At 34.4% G+C, this 22,177-nt stretch overlaps 1 protein-coding gene across 17 annotated transcripts in view; it reads right to left on the bottom strand.

Annotated features, from left to right (window-relative positions):
- Nucleotides 1-22,177, bottom strand: part of PCDH15 (protocadherin related 15) — a 724,552-nt gene that overhangs the window by 427,141 nt on the left and 275,234 nt on the right. For all 17 annotated transcript variants that reach the window (XM_060034587.1, XM_060034586.1, XM_060034585.1 and 14 more), the window contains one exon: nt 19,591-19,746. In XM_060034587.1, coding sequence (XP_059890570.1) covers nt 19,591-19,746 — 156 coding nt within the window. The remainder of the gene's footprint in view (nt 1-19,590; nt 19,747-22,177) is intronic.

Consider the following 22,177-nt stretch of genomic DNA (forward strand, 5'->3'; position numbering starts at 1 on the left):
CAAGGTCTATATGGCTACTGTGTAGCACTTTATGGAACAATTGCTGATTTAACTGCAACAGGGGCCGTAATATCTTTTGGCACTTTGATCATACTCCATGATCCTTTGAAGATTATCTACAGTGATTCCATAGTCATCTATACAAGATATTGTAAATTCCTGAACTCTAACTTATGTTGTCCTGGAAAATACACCTATTTTAAAATGATCAGTTACTGTCTTCTTCTGCCCCTGCACTTATTTGCAGGCTCTTCTCAATTATACTGCATGATCTAAAGATCATCTTCCATAAAAATCTTTCCAAATTAGAAGTCACTCATGCTTTGGCTATAATTCAGCCTTTAACCTCCTTCTCTGAAAAAGTAATTTTATGAATCTCTCTTGCATGTCATCCCTGCCTTACAAATATGCTTTAGAAACAGTAATATATTTAAAAACCAATGGGGTCCAACAAATGAAATGGAGTGATGAATTTGTAAACAGGTGCATATTACTGAGAACTTCAGCTTTTTCTCACAATTGCAACATTACATTATCTCTGAATCTGTGATTATTGATTGAGAGTTTATTATGGGCCAAATCACTGTTTCTATGACCATTATGTTGGTTTTATATTAACTCATTAATATAACATTTGTTTTATTCAAACATTCAACCAAATCAAATGTCTATTTGAAGTTTATCTTAAAACTTATAGAATCAGTACCAAATAGTACACATTCTTGAATTCACATTCAGTGGGTATTATCTTGCAGTGATTTATTGAAATCAAAAAGAAAAATATAATAAAGGAATTACATATGTTCTTCATTTTCCCTTTAACATAATATAGCTTTTGCACCTGTATATAAAATCTTGACTCTGTTTTATTCATGAAAGCTAGATAATTAATATTGAAAATCATTTCCTCTGAATAAATTTTTAAAAATAAATTCATGTAGATAATCAAGACAATATGGTACTGGCACAAAAACAGAAATATAGATCAATGGCAGGATAGAAAGCCCAGAGATAAACCCACGCACCTATGGTCAACTAATCTATGACAAAGGAGGCAAGGATATACAATGGAGAAAAGGCAGCCTCTTCAATAAGTGGTGCTGGGAAAACTGTACAGCTACATGTAAAAGAATGAAATTAGAACACTCCCTAACATCATACTCAGAAATAAACTCAAAATGGGTTAAAGACAAATGTAAGACCAGACACTATAAAACTCTTAGAGGAAAACATAGGAAGAACACTCTTTGACATAAATCACAGCAAGATCTTTTTTGACCCACCTCCTAGAGTAATGGAAATAAAAACAAAAATAAACAAATAGAACCTAGTGAAACTTAAAAGCTTTTGCACAGGAAAGGAAACCATAAACAAGACAAAAAGATAACCCTGAGAATGGGAGAAAATATTTGCAAATGAATCAACAGACAAAAGATTAATCTCCAAGATATATAAACAGCTCATGCAGCTCAATATGGAAAAAACAAACAACCCAAACAAAAACTGGGCAGAACGCATAGCACAGGGAGATCAGCTCGGTGCTTTGTGACCACCTAGAGGGGTGGGATAGGGAGGGTGGGAGGGAGGGAGATGCAAGAGGGAAGAGATATGGGGCTATATGTACATGTATAACTGATTCACTTTGTTATAAAGCAGAAACTGACACACCATTGTAAAGCAATTATACTCTAATAAAGATGTTAAAAAAAAAAAACTGGGCAGAAGACCTAAATAAACATTTCTCCATGGAAGACGTACAGATGGCCAAGAGGCACATGGAAAGCTGCTCAACATCACTAATTATTAGAGAAATGCAAATCAAAACTAGAATGAGGTATCACCTCACACCAGTTAGAATGGGCATCATCAGAAAATCTACACACAACAAATGGTGGAGAGGGTGTGGAGAAAAGGGAACCCTCCTGTACTGTGGGTGGGAAGGTAAATTGATACAGCCACTATGGAGAACAGTATGGAGGTTCCTTAAAAAACTAAAAGTAAAAATACCATATAACCCAGCAATCCCACTACTGAGCATATACCCAGAGAAAACCATAATTCAAAAAGACACATGCACCCCAATGTTCACTGCAGCACCATTTACAATAGCTAGGTCATGGAAGCAACCTAAATGCCCATTGACAGACGAATGGATAAGGAAGATGTGGCACATATATACAATGGAATATTACTCAGCCATAAAAAGGAACAGAATTGGGTTATTTGTAGAAATGTGGATGGACCTAGAGTCTGTCATACAGAGTGAAGTAAGTCAGAAAGAGAAAAACAAATATCGTATATTAATGCATATATGTGGAATCTAGAAAAATGGTACAGATGAACTGGTTTACAAGGCAGAAATAGAGACACAAATGTAGAGAACAAATGTATGGACACCAAGGGGGGAAAGCAGCGGGTGGGGGGTGCGATGAACTGGGAGATTGGGATTGACATATATACACTAATATGTAAAAAATAGATAACTTGTAAGAGCCTGCTGTATAGCACAGGGAACTCCACTTCGCTGTACAGTAGAAACTAACACAACATTGTAAAACAACTATATTAAAAAATTTGTTTTTTTAATTTTAAAAATATTCATGTAGATAAGTATCTTTAAGATAAGAGTAAGGATTATTATTAGAGAGAGTGATAAGTAGCTCTAGTCATCTTTACTAAAACCTGAAGAGTAATTACACTTAAATTGAATTAAGCTTAAATTGAATATATATGTGTGCATATGTATTGATATATACATACAGAGAGAATATATATATGAAAGAACTCATTAAGTTGAAAGTTGTCAAACAGTTGAATACATGAATATTTTAAAACGGGTGAAAGATTGATTCCCATTTACATGCTTAAAGTAGAAAATGTATTTTTGTGTGCTTTTTCTCTCCCCTTAATATCCTCCTTTTTCCTCTGTTACCCGTCTCCTGCCTCCCAGAATGTGCCTAATTCCTTGGAGGAGGAAAATAGAGACAAGTAAAAGGAACAAGGGCTTAGTCTTTCGTTCTTCAGAAGCTTTTGTGTGCTGTAGATTAAATACTAGTACTCTCTATTTAAAGAAACTCTGTGAATGGGAAGGGCTCTAAAGGTCCATGATTTTTATTCCTTGAATAGTTAAAGATATTTATCAAGTTTCCAATACCATGGACCATATTTCTTAAAAAAATGATTTGTTTTACTTATATAAAAAATCACCTTATTATGAAATATTAAAAAAAAATTTTAAATGAACAAACCAAACAAGAACAAACACATAGATACAGAGAAGAGAGTCATGATTACCAAAGGAAAAAGGGGATAGAGAAAGGGCAAAATTGGTAAAGGGGGTCAATAGTATGGTGATGGATGGTAACTAAACTTTAGGTGGTGAGCACACTGTAGTGTATACAGAAGTCAAAATATAACATTGTACACATGAAATATATAATGTTATAAACCAAAAAAGAAAAGATTATAAACTACTAATACAGTCGACTCCTTGAGGCCAAGGACGATGTCTTCATAGAATATGAATTCAATAAATGTTTATAACTAATGCACTGTGGAAAAAAAGAAAGACATTATATGGGTAACTGATGGAGCTGGAATGGTAACTATGGATCAGAAGTAGTAATGTATCAGTGTTCATTTCCTGATTTCTGATGGCTGTACTGTTATGTGGGAGAATATCCTTATGTGTTGGAAATACACACTAAAGTATTTGGGGGTAAGAAGGACTCTTTTCAGTAACACTCTCAAATGGTTTGGAGAAAAAGCTTGTATTATTCTTATAATGTTTCTGTAAGTTTGAAACTATTTATACATTAAAATAAAATAAACCTTTCCTTGTTAAAAAAAATCACCTTATTATATCTAGAAATTATAAAGAAAACAGATATAAAATGTTAAGAAAATATTCTTAACTATATATGGAATCTCTCTGTTATGCTTCATCATGGAGACCATCTGTGCATTTAGATCTACCAGAATGGCTCTGAGAAGAACAGATGTTCAAAAATACATATATTAGGGCTTCCCTGGTGGTGCAGTGGTTGAGAGTCCACCAGCCGATGCAGGTGACACAAGTTCGTGCCCTGGTCCGGGAAGATCCCACATGCCGCGGAGCATGTGCTCCGCAACAGGAGAGGCCACAACAGTGAGAGGCCTGCGTACCGCAAAACAAAACAAAACAAAAATACATATATTAAATGGAGACAGATGATACAGTCACAATGAAATGTGAAAGAATAGCACAGAACTAAAAATGTGATCAGGAAAGTGAAAGCTCAAATTGAATAGATTCAGAGACATTTCACCATTGTGAGAAAAAGCTGAAGTTCTCAATAGTGTTCCACTAATTACTGCTTGTTTACAAATTTATTTTTGCATTTCATTTTGAAGACCCCCTTGGTTTTAAAAAAAAGTTATAGAAATATAACTATTTCTAAAAAGCATATTTCCAAGGCAGAGTTGACTTGTAAGATGGCCAGAACCTATACTAAGTATTTTAAAAGCATTATCTCTTATAATCCTCAATACAACATTTTAACATTATTTTTTGTTATTATATTTATTTTACAGTTAAGGAATCCAAGGCTGAGAGCTTCTGCCTGATGTCATACTTCTAATATTTGGTAGATAAGGACTGCAACACAGATTATCTGGCTTCAAAGTGTTAATTCTCAAGCACTATGAAATATATTATTTCAAAATTTTTGCAATTTGCTATTAAGAAACTTTTGACAAGAAAAGAAAATGAAAGAGGAAGTAAATATAATTTGGCACATAACAGAACCAAGATATATAGTAATCTGAAATGATACAATTTGGATGATGTATTACATCAAAGATAATTTATGTTTGGCCCTAAGGAAAAATACTTTTGATATATTTTACAGAAAGACAAATAAATCCAATTTAGCTTGTGCCTGTGTTTCAGAAAACGTGGATTAAATAATTACTGCTATTGAAAACCGGTTGGTTCTCAGCAAGTAAATTATTTCATGAATCCCCAAATTCACCATTTCAGCATGCTAACCTCTTCATTAGTAATCAAAACTTCATTGCTAGTGTATGGCATAATGTCTGAAAAAGCACTCAGTAAATGCTCAAGGGGCAAAGAGAAGAAGGAAGAAAATATATCCAACCACAGTAATTTGCATTTTCATCAATGGTTTTCAACAAATCAATGTTTCATAAATCACTAATAAAAATGTTAGGTGAAGGTTTGATGAGGAACAGGATATTTACAAAGCCTTAAAGTCGTTTTCCACAAAATAGTTTTAATTACTTATTAAGTACACAAAAATGAATAAATATAGTAGAAAAACCTGGCAAACACTGTCTTTCCAACATGATAAAAGCTATCATTACCAGAAATGGGACACACTGATATTGTGAGTCTCTTTTATTACATACTATGAAGAACATGCTATCACTTTTGTGGTATTTCTGAACAAAATCTATAATCATGAGGAAATACCAGGTAATTCTAAATTGAGAAATATTCTATAAACTGTCCCACTCCTGGAAATTATTAAGGTCATTAAAGTCAAGGAACTATTAAGGAACTAAGATTAAGACTAGAAAGACATGGCAACTAAATGCAATGTGTGACCTTAGGTTGAATCTCTGACCTATAAAGGACTTTATTGGAAAAAAAATCAGCAAAATTTGGCATCTGTAGATTACATACTAATATTGCATTAATGTAATTTCCTGATTTTGATGGTTATATTGCAGTTATATAGATGAGTATCTGTGTTTTTAGGAAATACACAATGAAATGTTAAGAATTTAAGGGGTTTCATATGTGCAACTTACTCTTCATTGGTATAGAAAAATAGTTGGGACTTCCCTGGTGGCGCAGTGGTTAAGAATTCTCCTGCTAATGCAGGGGACACTGGTTCGATCCCACATGCTGTGGAGCAAATAAGCCCGTGCACCACAACTACTGAGCCTGTGCTCTAGAGCCTGCGAGCCACAACTACTGAAGCCCATGTGCCTAGAGCCTGTGCTCCACAACAAAAGAAGCCACCGCAATGAGAAGCACGCCCACTGCAGCAAAGAGTAGCCCCCACTCGCCACAACTAGAGAAAGCCTGCATGCAGCAATGAAGACCCAATGCAGCCATAAATAAATTTACTTTAAAAAATAGTTATATATCTATATATGATATATATTTGACTGTACTGTCACATACAAATAAGCAATATACTGTATGACATTTATATATATGTGTATATGCATGTATGTGTATACACACACATCTCTATCTGTTCATTTATCTATTAGAAAGAAAGATTATTTGACCAGTACTCTTCAAAACTGTCATCAAAAACAAAGAAAGTGAAAACAGATACAGTCCAGAGAAGACTAAAGAGACACGATGACTGATAGTACTATGGTATCATAGATGGGGTCCTGGGACAAGAAAAAAGACTAGGAAAACTAAGGAAATCTAAATAAAATATGGATTTGAGTTAACAGCAATGTTTCACTGTTAGTTCAGTAGTTGTTAAAATATGTAGCATACTAATGAAAGATATTAAGAATTGGGGAATTTGGAACTCTATAACTTCTATTAAAATGTTATTTAGGTCTAATTATTTCTGATGTTTACATAAATGGTAGAAAATGTGAACATAAACAGACCATTTCCATAATCATTTTCATTATAATAAAGTCTAAGACTTAAACGTATCATTTACTATAAAAATATTTTTAAGGATAATAAAATTTTATTTATATTACGTTTAGTTCTTATAAATACATAACATACACTTGAGGCAACTGTTAGCCAAAAAATAAGGGAGACAGAAAGAGAGAGAGAGAGGGAGGGAGAGAAGGAGAGAAAGAACAAACGAGAGAACAAAATAGAGCAAGAGAGAGGTTCTCATCTTTTCCTATGGTTTAATTTGGCTGAAGTTCAGCTTTGGGTTCCTGCTGATGGGTCTGATCATTAAAATGTTTTTAATCATTCACTTAAACCCTAGGGAAAAAAATCAAAACATTTCAGAGCCCCTTTTTTAAAAAAATTAACTAGCATATTAACTTTATTAACAGGTATTGTTGAAAGACATGATCATGCCGCATCAGGAGAAAGAGATATAACAACATCTGAAGTAAAATAAAAATTCTAATTAAACCAGCATATGATACCAGCTACCATGAAATACCCTCTAGGGTATGCCCACTAATCTACATGTAGTTGGGCAAGATGTTCATCTTGATATACTCGTCATTGGGTTACTTTTTATAATTCTTCATGAACTTAAAATCATTCAATAAAAAGTAATATATATATTCCAAACGCTGTGTTCCTTTCTCTTAAAACTCTACCTAGCACATGATCATTTACTAAATTGTGAATCGAGATGATAATTTAGACCAAAGAAGCAAGTGTAAATCTTTTCAAATTAGTAATAATACTCTTCAGATTAATGGTGTTATTTACTCCTTACTCTTCCTTTATGTATCTGAGCTCCACCATTCTCTTGCCTGATGCACTTGTACAATATGGTGATCAAGCACTCGGTTTTGGAGTGAGACTGCCTCAGTTTCTCACTTAGATCTGCCACTTAGTAGCCATGAGATCTTGGGCAAATTAATAAATGCTTTTCTGTCTCAGTACTTTTTCATCTTATTGTGTAAAATGAAAACAATACACACAAATAATTTGAGTCTGTGTGTAGGTACAAGTAAGTTTTAAATAAGATTTAGCATTCATAAATGATAACTGTTAGAATTAATCAGTCAATACTGTTGTAATCTGTCCTGATTCCATTCAACATCAGGAGATATGATGCTACTAAATTGGCAAAAGATCTATGCAGAAATCTGTGAACTAATTTTAGATAACAAATTTAAAATTAATCTGGTGTCAAGTTAGTTCCTAATGACCATGTGAAAAAATCAAAGAAGAAAAAATAAATACTAAAATTATTCAAAATCTAAAGTTTACAGGGCTTCCCTGGTGGCGCAGTGGTTGAGCGTCTGCCTGCCAATGCAGGGGACAAGGGTTCGTGCCCCGGTCCGGGAAGATCCCACATGCCACGGAGCGGCTGGGCCCGTGAGCCATGGCCGCTGAGCCTGAGCGTCCGAAGCCTGTACTCCACAACGGGAGAGGCCACAACAGTTAGAGGCCCGTGTACCGCAAGAAAAACCCTAAAGTTTACAGACTTTTAAGATGTTAACCAGGACATAATCTGTGATATACTTGTAACATCAACAGTTATGAAACGACTGTTCCTGAAACCTAACGTTGTTTCAACTGCTAACCTTTACCTTACTAAATTGTAAATGGCATTTTAAATTTAGATTTATGAAGCATCCTTTAAAGTTTCCTATTATTAAGAACTTAGAGAACTTGATCGAACACAATTTATTAAATTGACTGTGATTATTTTGGTACCCCTTGCATCTGAGCTTCATAAAACTGTGCATGTAGAAAAATCTTGTTGAGATAAAAAAACATTTCGACTAAGGGGAGTCATTTTAATGTTACTTAATAAATATGACTACTTTTTCTGGGACACGAAAAGTATGGTAAAGATTCTTAAGCAGCGTATAGTCATATCCAAATAAGTACATAATTTGCCCCTAAAGTTATGAAAAAGGGGCTCTAATTCACATAAATACGTAACGTCCCCCTAGAGCTACGTAAACAGTACTATAATTCAAATAGCTCATATTTACCAGGTTAAAAGAAAAAGAAAAACTGGGTTTCTTTTTTTGTCATCACTGTTGTGTCACCCTATATAATTTATCACAATCACCTGGAAAGATTTTACTCCTTTCTAAAATACTTCCCATGTATAAGCTTCTCAAATTTAACTCAAAACAAACTCTTACTTTCTAAATCATTCTTATCTCAGGAAAAATCAAAGTGAACATATATGTTAAATAATACTTTCCTGTTGCATGATTGTTCCATTTCTGCTTCATTGAGAAGTCTATTAATACAACTCCTACAATGTGTCAGGTACTGTTCTACTCAAATAACAAAACAAAGTGCTAGCTCTAATAGTGATTCAATTCTAACAGGGTAGATATAAAATAAACAAATATATATATATACACACACACACATATATACACACATACATATATATGTATATATATCCATATGTAATATCAGGTTTAAATAAGTGATCAACTAATTTCAGATTTTTAAAATTAGTTATAAAATATACAAGTGAGGTGCTATACACTAAAATCTGTGGACTTATTTTTCTTTCCTATTCTAAGATTTATTACATGTATTCATTAAACTCTATAAGGTAGGTTTCTAATATTTTCATTCCCAGTTTTTACATGAGGAAACATGTTTCTCTGAAACACACAGAAATTTTAATTTTTTTAAAGATAAATACAATTTAAAAAATGGTAAGCCAGCTCTATCATAGTTGGACACTTGAGTTGTCTCCAGTTTTTGATTATTATGGAAATATCATCAACAAATCTCCTTATACATGCTTTCTGGTGGACATATGTACCACTAGAGCAGACCTGCTGAGTCACAGGGTATCTACTTGTTTACCTTTCTTTTCTTTTCTTTTAACATCTTTATTGGAGTATAATTGCTTTACAATGTTGTGTTAGTTTCTGCTATAAAACAAAGTGAATCAGCTATACGTACACATATAATCACCATAGCCACTCCCTCTTGCAGCTCCCTCCCACCCACCCTATCCCACTGCTCCAGTGGCCACAAAGCACTGAGCTGATCTCCCTGTGCTATGCGGATGTTTCCCACTAGCTATCTATTTTACATTTGCTAGTGTATATATGTCAATGCTACTCTCTCACTTCGTCCCAGCTTACTCTTCCCCTTCCCCGAGTCCTCAAGTCCATTCTCTATGTCTGCATCTTTATTCCTGTCCTGCCCCTAGGTTCATCAGAACCATTTTTTTTTTTAGATTGCATATATACGTGTTAGCATACGGTATTTGTTTTTCTCTTTCTGACTTACTTCACTCTGTATGACAGACTCTAGGTCCATCCATTTCACTACAAATAATTTTACAAATAATTTTACAATTATTTGAATTTTACAAATAATTCAATTTCATTTCTTTTTATAGCTGAGGAATATTCCATTGTATATATGTACCTCATCTTTTTTATCCATTCATCTGTCATTGGACACTTAGGTTGCTTCCATGTCTTGGCTATTGTAAATAGTGCTGCAATGAACATTGTGGTCCATGTCTCTCTTTTTTTTCTTTTTTTTTTGTGGTACAGGGGGCTCTCACTGTTCTGGCCTCTCCTGTTGCGGAGCACAGGCTCCGGACGTGCAGGCTCAGCGGCCATGGCTCACGGGCCCAGCCTCTCCGCGGCATGTGGATCTTCCCAGACTGGGGCACTAACCCATGTCCCCTTCATCGGCAGGCGCACGGACTCTCAACCACTGCGCCACCAGGGAAGCCCCATGTCCCTCTTTGAATTATGGTTTTCTCAGGGTATATGCCCAGTAGTGGGACTGCTGGGTCAAATGGTAGTTCTATTTTTAGTTTTTTAAGGAACCTCCATACTGTTCTCCATAGCGGCTGCATCGATTTACATTCCCACTAACAGTGCAAGAGGGTTCCCTTTTGTAGTATAGTCTGAAGTCAGGGAGCCTGATTCCTCCAGCTGCTTTTCTTTCTCAGGATTGCTTTGGTTATTCAGGGTCTTTTGTGTTTCCATACAAATTGTGAATTTTTTTGTTCTAGTTCTGTGAAAAATGCTATCGGTAGTTTGATAGGGATTGCCGTGAATCTGTAGATTGCTTTGGGTAGTATGGTCATTTTCACAATGTTGATTCTTCCAATCCAAGAACATGGTATATCTCTCCATCTGTTTGTGTCGTCCTTGATTTCTCTCGTCAGTGTCTTATAGTTTTCTGCATACAGGTCTTTTGTCTTCTTAGGTAGGTTTATACCTAGGTAATTTATTCATTTTGTTGCAATGGTAAATGGGAGTGTATCCTCAATTTCTCTTTCAGATTTTTCATCATCAGTGTATAGGAATGCAAGAGATTTCTGTGCATTTATTTTGTATCCTGCTACATTACCAAATTCATTGATTAGTTCTAGTAGTTTTCTGGCAGCATCTTTAGTATTCTCTATGTATAATATCATGTCATCTGCAAACAGTGACAGTTTTACTTCTTTTCCGATTAGGATTCCTTTTATTTCTTTTTCTTCCTTCTGCTAACTTTGGGGGGTTTTTTGTTCTTCTTTCTCTAACTGCTTTAGGTATAAGGTTAGGTTGTTGATTTGAGATTTTTCTTGTTTCTTGAGGTAGGACTGTATTGCTATAAACTTCCCTCTTAGAACTGCTTTTGCTGCAACCCATAGGTTTTGGGTTGTTGTGTTTTCATTGTCATTTGTTTCTAGGTATTTTTTGATTTCCTCTTTGATTTCTTCAGTGATGCCTTGGTTATTTAGTACTGTATTGTTTAGCCTCCATATGTTTGCATTTTTTACAGTTTTTTTTTCTGTAATTGATATCTAGCCTCATAGCGTTGTGGTCAGAAACATACTTGATACACCTTCAATATTCTTAAATTACCAAGGCTTGATTTGTAACCCAAGATATGATCTATCCTGGAAAATGTTCCATGAGCACTTGAGAAAAATGTGTATTCTGTTGTTTTGGGATGGACTGTCCTATAAATGTCAATTAAGTCCATCTTGTTTAATGTGTCATTTAGAGCTTGTGTTTCCTTATTTATTTTCATTTTGGATGATCTGTCCATTGGTGAAAGTGGGGTGTTAAATTCCCACACTATTATTGTGTTACTGTCGATTTTCTCTTTTATAGCTGTTAGCAGGTGCCTTATGTATTGAGGTGCTCCTATGTTGGGTGCATATATATTTATAATTGTTATATCTTCTTCTTGGATTGATCCCTTGATCATTATGTAGTGTCCTTCGTTGTCTCTTGTAACTTTATTTTAAATTCTATTTTATCTGATATAAGCATTGCTACTCCAGCTTTCTTTTGATTTCCATTGGCATGGAATATCTTTTTCCATCCCCTCAGTTCCAGTCTGTATGTGTCCCTAGGTCTGAAGTAGGTCTCTTGTAGACAGCATATATATGGGTCTTGTTTTTGTATCAATTCAGCAAGCCTGTGTCTTTTGGTTGGAGCAGTTAATCCATTCACGTTTAAGGTAATTATCGATATGTATGTTCCTATGACCATTTTCTTAATTGTTTTGGGTTTGTTTTTGTAGCTCATTTTCTTCTCTTGTGTTTCACATTTAGAGAAGTTCCTTTAGCATTTCTTGTAAAGCTGGTTTGGTGGTGCTCAATTCTCTTAGCTTTTGCTTGTCTGTAAAGCTTTTAATTTCTTTATCAAATCTGAATGAGGGGCTTCCCTGGTGGCGCAGTGGTTGAGAGTCTGCCTGCCGATGCAGGGGACACGGTTTCGTACCCCAGTCCAGGAAGATCCCACATGCCGCGGAATGGCTGGGCCCGTCAGCTATGGCCGCTGAGCCTGCGCATCCGGAGCCTGTGCTCCACAATGGGAGACGCCACAACAGTGAGAGGCCCGCGTACTGCTAAAAAGAAACAAAAAAACAAAAATTCTGAATGAGATCCTTGCTGGTTAGAGTAATCTTGGTTGTAGGTTCTTCCCTTTCATCACTTTAAATATATCATGCCACTCCCTTCTGGCTTGTAGAGTTTCTGCTGAGAAATCAGCTGTTAACCTTATGGGAGTTCCCTTGTATGTTATTTGTCGTTTTTCCCTTGCTGCTTTTAATAATTTTTCTCTGACTTTAATTTTTGCCAATTTGATTACTGTGTGTCTCGGCGTGTTTCTCTTTGGGTTAATCCTGTATGGGACTCTCTGTGCTTCCTGGACTTGGGTGGCTATTTCCTGTCCCATGTTAGGGAAGTTTTCAACTATAATCTCTTCAAATATTTTCTCGGGTCCTTTCTCTCCTTCTTTTCCTTCTGGGACCCCTATAATGAGAATGTTGTGGCATTTAATGTTATCCCAGATATCTCTTACGCTATCTTTGTTTCTTTTCATTTTTTTTTCTTTATTTTGTTCTGCAGTAGTGAATTCCACCATTCTTTCTTCCAGGTCACTTATCCATTCTGCCTCAGTTATTCTGCTATTGATTCCTTCTAGTGTATTTTTCATTTCAATTATTGTATTGTTCATCTCTGTTGTTTGTTTTTGTTTTTGCGGTACGCGGGCCTCTCACTGTTGTGGCCTCTCCCGTTGCGGAGCACAGGCTCCGGACGCGCAGGCTCAGTGGCCATGGCTCACGGGCCCAGCCGCTCCGCGGCATGTGGGATCATCCCGGGCCAGGGCATGAACCTGTGTCCCCTGCATTTGCAGGTGGACTCTCAACCACTGTGCCACCAGGAAAGCCCTATCTTTGTTGTTTGTTCTTTAATTCTTCTAGATCTTTGTTAAACATTTCTTGCATCTTCTCGATCTTTGCCTCCATTCTTTTCCCGAGGTCCTGGATCATCTTCACTATCATTATTCTGAATTCTTTTTCTGGAAGCTTGCCTATCTCCACTTCATTTAGTTGTTTTTCTGGGGTTTTATTTTGTTCCTTCATTTGGTACATAGCCCTCTGCCTTTTCACCTTGTCCCTCTTTCTGTGAATGTGGTGTTTGTTCCACAGGCTGCAGGATTGTAATTCTTCTTGCTTCTGCTATCTGCCCTCTGGTGGATGAGGCTATCTAAGAGGCTTGTGCAGGTTTCCTGATGGGAGGGACTGGTGGTGGGCAGAGATGGCTGTTTCTCTGGTGGGCAGAGCTCAGTAAAACTTTAATCCACTTGTCTACTGATGCGGGGGGCTGGGTTCCCTCCCTGTTGGTTGTTTGGCCTGAGGTGACCCAACATTGGAGCCTACCCGGTCTCTTTGGTGGGGCTAATGGCGGGCTCTGGGAGGGCTCATGTCAAGGAGTACTTCCCAGAACTTCTGCTGCCAGTGTCCTTTTCCTCACGGTGAGGCATCGCCACCCCCTGCCTCTGCAGGAGACCCTCCAACACTAGCAGGTAGGTCTGGTTCAGTCTCCTTTGGGGTCACTGCTCCTTCCCCTGGGTCCCACTGCACACACTACTTTGTGTGTGCCCTCAAATAGTAGAGTTTCTGTTTCCCCCAGTGTTGTCAATGTCCTGCAATCAAATCCCGCTAGCCTTCAAAGTCTGATTCTCTAGGAATTCCTCCTCCTGTTGCCGGATCCCCAGGTTGGGAAGCCTGACGTGGATCTCAGAACCTTCACTCCAGTGGGTGGACTTCTGTGGTATAAGTGTTCTCCAGTTTGTGAGTCACCCACCCAGCAGTTATGGGATTTGATTTTACTGTGATTGTGCCCCTCTTACCATCCCATTTTTGCTTCTCCTTTGTCTTTGGATGTGGGGTATCTTTTTTGGTGAGTTCCAGTGTCTTCCTGTCGATGATTTTTCAGCAATTAGTTGTGATTTTGTTATTCTCGAAAGAGGGAGTGATAGCACATCCTTCTACTCCACCATCTTGAACCAATCCTTGACATTATTTTTTAATCTAGTCTGAAAACTTTGTTTTTCAATTTGAGTATTTTCCCCTTTACTTTTAATGTAATTTTTGTACAAGATGAATACTTTTATTTTGAACACTCTTAGTAAGTGTTCATATTTTTCCTACCTATTCTATGTTCTGTTTTGTTTGTTCCCTTTCTTTATTTTGTTTGATTAATATGTATATTATTCATTATTTCATTCATGTTCTAGGCAACAAAAACATTAGACTGTATTTGTTGGTTATCTCCTGGTTTATAATTAGTGTTCTTATGTTTTAAGTATATATCTGTTCTTATGTTTTAAGTATATATCTTTACATGATATATAAAGATATACATACATATCATGTAAAGTTATATACTTAAAACAAGATATATATATATATATCTTTTGCATCAATACCCCCTCATTCTCATACTACTTTGATTTTTATTGATACCTACTATCTGTCATATTCTGCAAAATCAAAAACAAACAAACAAAGCAAAACACCTCACTTCGGCAATCTTAATTTACTCACTGTGGTTCACAAATCTTTATGTCTATTCGACATGGACTATTCGAGATCTAAAGACATTCCTTGCTGGGTTGCAACAACTGATATTCTCCTCAGATTGCAAATCTTCCCAAAAGTGTTCTTCTCTAATATATTCTCTCAGTAGGATCCTGCTATATTTTAAGCCAGAACCTCAAAGGTAATCTAAACAATATATAGTGTCTACACTTTTCTCCTTTACCCTCTGCAATTAACAGGTCATCTTTTCTCATTAATTTATCCACCTAATAGCCTTCCTACACCCTCTTTTTCCATTTTTATTCAGTTCAAGATTTTTACCTTGCATCTCTTTTCAGCTCACCTCTTCAAAAAATTCTCCATCCAGCTGTGGGAATGATATCATAAATTGGCAAATCTGAATGCACTTATATTCTAAGCCATTTACTGGTCCCTTATTGCCTAAAGCTCCTCTTTATAACTGATGGTGCCTTTCAGGATATGACCCCAACTTCTTGTTCTTCAGTTTCTTCTCCTTCCATTCAATCCTTTCTTTTTTTTTTTTTTTTTTTTTTTTTGCGGTACGCGGGCCCCTCACTGTTGTGGCCTCTCCCGTTGCGCAGCACAGGCTCCGGACGCACAGGCTCAGTGACCATGGCTGATGGGCGCAGCCGCTCCACGGTATGTGGGATCTTCCCGGACCGGGACACGAACCCGTGTCCCCTGCATCGGCAGGCAGACTCTCAACCACTGCGCCACCAGGGAAGCCCTAATCCTTTCTTAATTTAAGCTTGTTATACAGAACTCCTTATATTTAAGTCAGTAGCAATCCATGAAAATAAGGTCTAAGTTAAACAAAACTTAAGTGATAGTAGAAACAGTTCACCACATAAATTCAAAACACCATCAGGAGACAACAGTGCTGAAAACAGACATGAAGTATGTATTTTTGATTAGGCCAAAATAGAAACATTACCATAATACAGTGGCATGAAATTTTATTTAAGACACCTTTTTTATTTATAGAATATTATTCAATTGCCGTTTTTATACATCAAAAATAGTTGAACATTGGCAATTTCCTTGAGTCCAACCTTATAATTACATCTGAACTCTATTTCCCCAAGTTTCCAGGAACAAAGAAATAGAGTTCAGAATTTTTATATATACCCTTGACGTTTGAATGGTACAGGTCCACTTACATGCAAATTTTTTCAACAGTAAATACTACATTACTACACAATATATGGTTCCTTCTCCTCCCTTCCTTCCTTTCTTTCTCTCTTTCTTTCTGACTGTAAACCATCTACCTGTCAAGAGAAATGCAAGGAAACATTCTTTCAGAAAGTGCCAACAAATTATCTCCAATAAATCACATCATGTCACAGCAGCAAAGTACATTTAGTGTGATATTCAAGGTGACCAAAAGAACAAATTAATATTGACTAAAAAAACTGCCCATCTGTAATGAGATCATTAAAGACCAGGACAAATATAACCTCTATATTATCCTGAGATTAATTCTTCACAGGCGCAAGAAAACACTACGTCTGCCTTGACTTGTCCTTGTTTACTTTTTATTATGTCAAAAGGAAATTTTTGAAATGGGATGCATGTGTTATCAAAGACATCACTGCCAGAAAATATTTATCTTCCAAAAATTACTTAAGAATAATCAGCAGCAATTAGACTTTGCAATTTGTTCTTCGAACCAACAAGACTAATTACTTAATGATACAATTATCCAAAACTAATTGAGAGTCTCCAATTACCCAGAGAGAAAAAAAATACTTGCAATGCTTTATGTCTCACAAACAAAGAATTTTAAACCTTGGTAGCCAATTCATGTGCTGCTCCAGGTCTTGGTTTTCTCACAGTTAATAAGGAGAGTGACTAATCAGGACTTTAATTTTAGAAGCTTCTTTTATAAATCTGTGATGATGACTTTGTACCTATCTTTTGCATTCTGATGAAGTGTAAAGTATTTTGACACCAACAATCTCTTAAACTCTGAATGATTTTTTTTTTTTGGAAAAGCATTTAGATCTTTCTAGTCTTAACTGCATTAACTGCATGCCTTATACTAAAAGAAGAAATAGCATGGAAAATATCTTGCAATCTTGCACAGAGTAAAATGTATTTTACTTAATTTTATTTTACAGGCAGCACTGTAGTTGCATTGTGTATATATATATACATATATATATATACACACACACACAGACATAGTATATATACACACACACATACATATATACATACACATATATACATATGGGTATATATAAAATTGCAATGTATTTTCCCAGTGGAGAGATACAGATATAAAGATAAACCCATTCAAGCCAACTAAACTAAGAACAACTCAGATAAATGAAGGATGAGAAAAATAGCTAAATTTCATTTTTTCTTATAATTATGTTTTGATGTTTAAATAAACTTTGGACTCTTTACAAGAAAATAGATATGAGAGAGTATGAGCAAAATCAATGGAGGAAAATATCATCAATTACACACATTCTACATAATCAAACCATAGAATATATGACCACAGTAACAGTGGGATAGGATTGCCTCGGTTGTCTCTAGGAAATGCATTGAGAGAAAATCATAATTAGGCAGCTTTGTAAAGAAATCTTGCCTCTACAAATAATGTTTAAGATAAAATGTTTAATGTTTATATAAATTGTATCACTCTAACATTTATCCAGATGACATAGGAGTTTAGAGTTTGGAGAAACTGAAGATTGATCAATGTGTATAGCTGGGGATGAGTATAGAAATAAGAAATGGAAATAGATCATGTGTTAAATTTTAAAAGATGAATAAAACTTGGAGACTTGCAAGGTAGGGAAGATTCCATTCTAAGTAAACTGAACAGTGTGAGCAAAGCCAAAGAAATGAATATATTTGTAAGACATGAGGAAGTTAATCTGAACAGAATGAGGCAGTATCAGAGAGCAACTGAAGTTAAGAATACATTGACAAAAGGTCAGATTATGGAAGGGTTTGAAAATCAGCCAGTGGAGATAGATGACATTTTTCCTGATAATAATGAGAAATTACACAATTTTTGAATAGGAGAGTGACACAATTAAAATAGTATTTGAAAAGGTTAGTTTTTAGCAAGGTGCTGAAAAAAATTGGAGGGGGAGTGGAAGTAGTCAAATTACATAGGATACTTTGAATTCAAATTGAACATTATACATTTCTTTATGAAAAATGAACTAAAGACATGTATCCAACAACAGTTAAACATGGTACAGGAATGGATTTTAAAATTAGATATGTTGCCTAAGATAACTCATCTATTAGTTTATACTCAAAGCTAGCACTCAAACAAAAAAAGCAAAATCTCATTCAAAAAGTATGCTTTAGATGCTAAAATAATTAATCATGTAACATGATTAATTACATTAATTAGCATTTGTCTGTTTTAGCAGAAGCCTATTAAGTAAAAGTTAGCTCAAAAAGGTCGAGCATTAACTAACAAGTAATTTCGCCTGTTAAACTTTAAAAAGCTTTTATTTCTTTTATTTATTATTTTGTTTTTAGTAATACAATCTAGAAAGTCTCAGATTACAGGAAACATAATTTCTTCAATTTTTAGTGAATAGAAGAATGTTGAGGTAAATAAGATACATTTTAAATAATTTCAAAACGCATGTAGAATTTATAGGCCCAATGCTGTGTTTAATACCCAAATTATACTGACTTCCTCCTATAAAGTAGGTACATATTTTAAGATAAAAAAAAAAGACATGGAGGTAAAGATGATTTGCTAAAGTTTAGGCTATTAAAAATATAGTTCATTTTTTGTGTCTAAAGTACACATAATAGATGATATTAGAGATACTTCAGAAATATTTTATAATTTTTTATAATATTTTATATTTTTTCTACAAAAAATTAATAGAGTAAGCACTATTTTTAAAAAATAACATAAAAAGTGTTCTTGGCCCATGGATTTTGGTTCAAAGGGAAAACAAAACAAAGTAAAACAAGAAACAACAAAAAAGCATGTTCTAATAAAAGCAATAATACTACTTTAAAAATATTTTTAAATAGTTTGATAAGGATTTTCTTATAAGAATTTAGCTTTGATTTATATTAAAATATTTTTAATATGCCAGAACTTGATTTTAAAATTGAGAAAATAACTTTAAATTAATAAAATCTCAAATACATATTTTCTTCTAGTATTGAATTACTGCTACCACCTCAGAGATACAAAACAAAAATCTGTCTCATTTTACAATGAGAATAAATAGCACCCATTGAGCCTCAGTAAGCGTGTATGTATTTAGATTCAGGCATTAAGTTGTTGAAGATGATTAAAAAATGCCAACATTTTGGCCATTATTATAAATAAAGCAATTTTTTTCCTGTAGTAAAGTGAATTCCTGAAATTGTATCAGAAGTCACTCAGACCTTATTTCTTCTAAAGCACTATTTTTTAAAATGTTTTCTTGATATTTTTAAACAGTTAAGATTGTTACTATAGAGGAATAATTTCAAAATATTTAAAATATACAGTCAATTACATATATCAATAAAAAGGAAGCAGAGAGTAGTGGATAGAAACTGACCTCATTCACTGTGGCGTAGTAGCTTTCATGCTTGAATGTGGGTGAGTTGTCATTTCTGTCTCTCACCACGATTCGAACTTCATGGTAGATAACAGTACCCACTTTTTTGTTGATGCACTGAACCTGTACCACGATGGAGTGTATGTTCATTGGAGGCTGCAACACAGAAATTGCATCTTTTTAAAAAAATAATTGAAACTGAAGCATCTCATTACTGTCAAAGTATTTGTTTAATAAAATCTTCTATGTTTATTCACTTTTAAATGATAGTAATCTATAAAAATTGATCCATTTTGCCTTATTTTAAGGAAAAGTGAAGACAATCATGATTATTTCATTGCTTAATTTTCAAAATATAGGGTCTGAGGTAGTATTATGTTCATAATTAGAAAACCGGTGATGAACACAATCACAAAATTAATGTCTGATATTTGATGGGATGCCACAAATTTTGTCCTTCCAAAAGTCAAAGAAGCAATGACATAAACTTCTAATTTATAAAAACAATGTATTAATGATAATATACATAGGATAGAGAGACTGTATAACATGGTATATCATTTGTTTAAATCTATATTTTTGCTAAAATATTAAACATTCATATCTGATAAAAACTAAAATATAGATAACCAAAAGAAGAGAATCCATTCACAACCCAATCAAACTTCCTAATTCTATACAGTTAGATGTTTATTTTGCTAATCTTTCCCTCTTTCCAAATATACATCTGTTTTATACACACATACACACACACACACACACACACACACACACACACACGTGAATATCATCCCATGTTTGCAAATACAGATTTTCTATAGCACTTTGATGTATACTACTATGAAGCTATATTTTGTATTCCATCATAAGTCTATAGCATAGTTGGTCTAAGTAAAAACTTATAATGAGATGTTTATTATTGTCAATTTTTGTCATTACAAGCAAAATGTTTATATCTTGGTAAACATACTGTACATAAATATGTGCTAACTTTAATTATTTTTTATGATAAATTCTTATAAGGGGAGAATTGTCATCAAGGGGGGCATTTATTACTCAGGTGCTACGATGAAGGGCTTGCAGAAGTGGGATACACACATCTCTGACTCTAGAGTTAAAGTGTTTAACACCACAGAATATTTCTTTGTGATTTTTAAAATATTTTTGAGTTTATAAAATTTTCTTTACATATAATTCTATCAGTATGATCTATTCTGACCACCCTGTTTAGAATGCCATGCCTCCAGTCTGCTCTGTCCTTTCAACTTTCCCCCTATTTATTTACTGTTTTTACTACATTTCTCATGCATCACATGGCATATTACACATTTTATATATTTGTTTGAGTTTGTCTCCCTTTACTATACTGGAAGCTTCATAAAGCCTGGGGTGTTATTTTGGTCATAACTAAATCTCTCTACCCAGTAACTAGCACTGTGTCTAGAACAGATGACTGAGTACTACCCGAGTTGTACTGCTGTGCTTCTAGCCTTAGTTCCATAACCTACTAATTGTATGATCTAGATGCAAACTCTCTCTGTGCTTAGTTTATTCACTTCTAAAAATGGGGATAATACTAAACACTGACATGACATAATCATCATAAGTATTAAATGAGCTTACCATGTGCTAGGCACATATTAACACATAACAGATGTAAATTATTTTTTACTTATAAAAAGCTAAATATCCAAAAAAGTAAAAAAACATGAATCTAAAAAAAACTACTGACAATCTTGAATTATAAAACAAATTATTAAATATTTGGATTAAAACCAATTTAAAGATATAGCAATGATTACTGGAACTTAGGGTAGGTTCATTAAAAATGTCACATTTCTAATGAGTAGAATGTTGTAGAAACTATACCTAACCTGAAGAAAACATTGTTTAATATCAAGATATTTTTATGGCCAATAAAGAGAAATGCAATCAAATTGTATTGTACCTGGCTGAATAATTGTATCTAGAAAGAATAACTTGAAGCATCATTATCATATGGAGGAAGGTCTCTAGTGAAGTACCATACAGATCTGAGTTCTAATGTCTGCCCCAATTCACTTTTAATCACTGACATATATAAATGTATTAAAGCCATGTGTGTAAAATCTGTGAATGCTACAAAGTTCAGAAGGATATATACTACATTTAATGATAAAAGACAAGGTTCAAAATAATTTTATCAGAATAATAAGTATCAAAAATCTACACTTCTACAATAATAAATTTAAATAATCTTATTTGTATTAGAAAAAAAGTTAATTGCCCAAATATAGTAATAAGTGGCTACAAACATTAATATGAAAATATAATTGTAAACTTTTGAGTTTTAAAAAATTTTGAGTTGGCATGTAAAGATGAGTTTACATGCCAACACTGTAAATGGACTACTAGAATAATAATACAAACTACTTCATATGCATTAATAATAGATGAAGAGATAGGTGGATTACAATAAGCACCATTTTATGGCCAAACTGGAAGTGAAGTCTAATCATCCTGAGAATGTGTGATAAAATTTGAGATGTTTAAACTAAAAATCACAAGATTCATCAGACATCTGAATGGTTGTTATGAAAAGATAAAT

This window comes from Delphinus delphis, chromosome 16 (assembly GCF_949987515.2).
Source record: "Delphinus delphis chromosome 16, mDelDel1.2, whole genome shotgun sequence".
NCBI classification, from domain to species: Eukaryota; Metazoa; Chordata; class Mammalia; order Artiodactyla; family Delphinidae; genus Delphinus; species Delphinus delphis.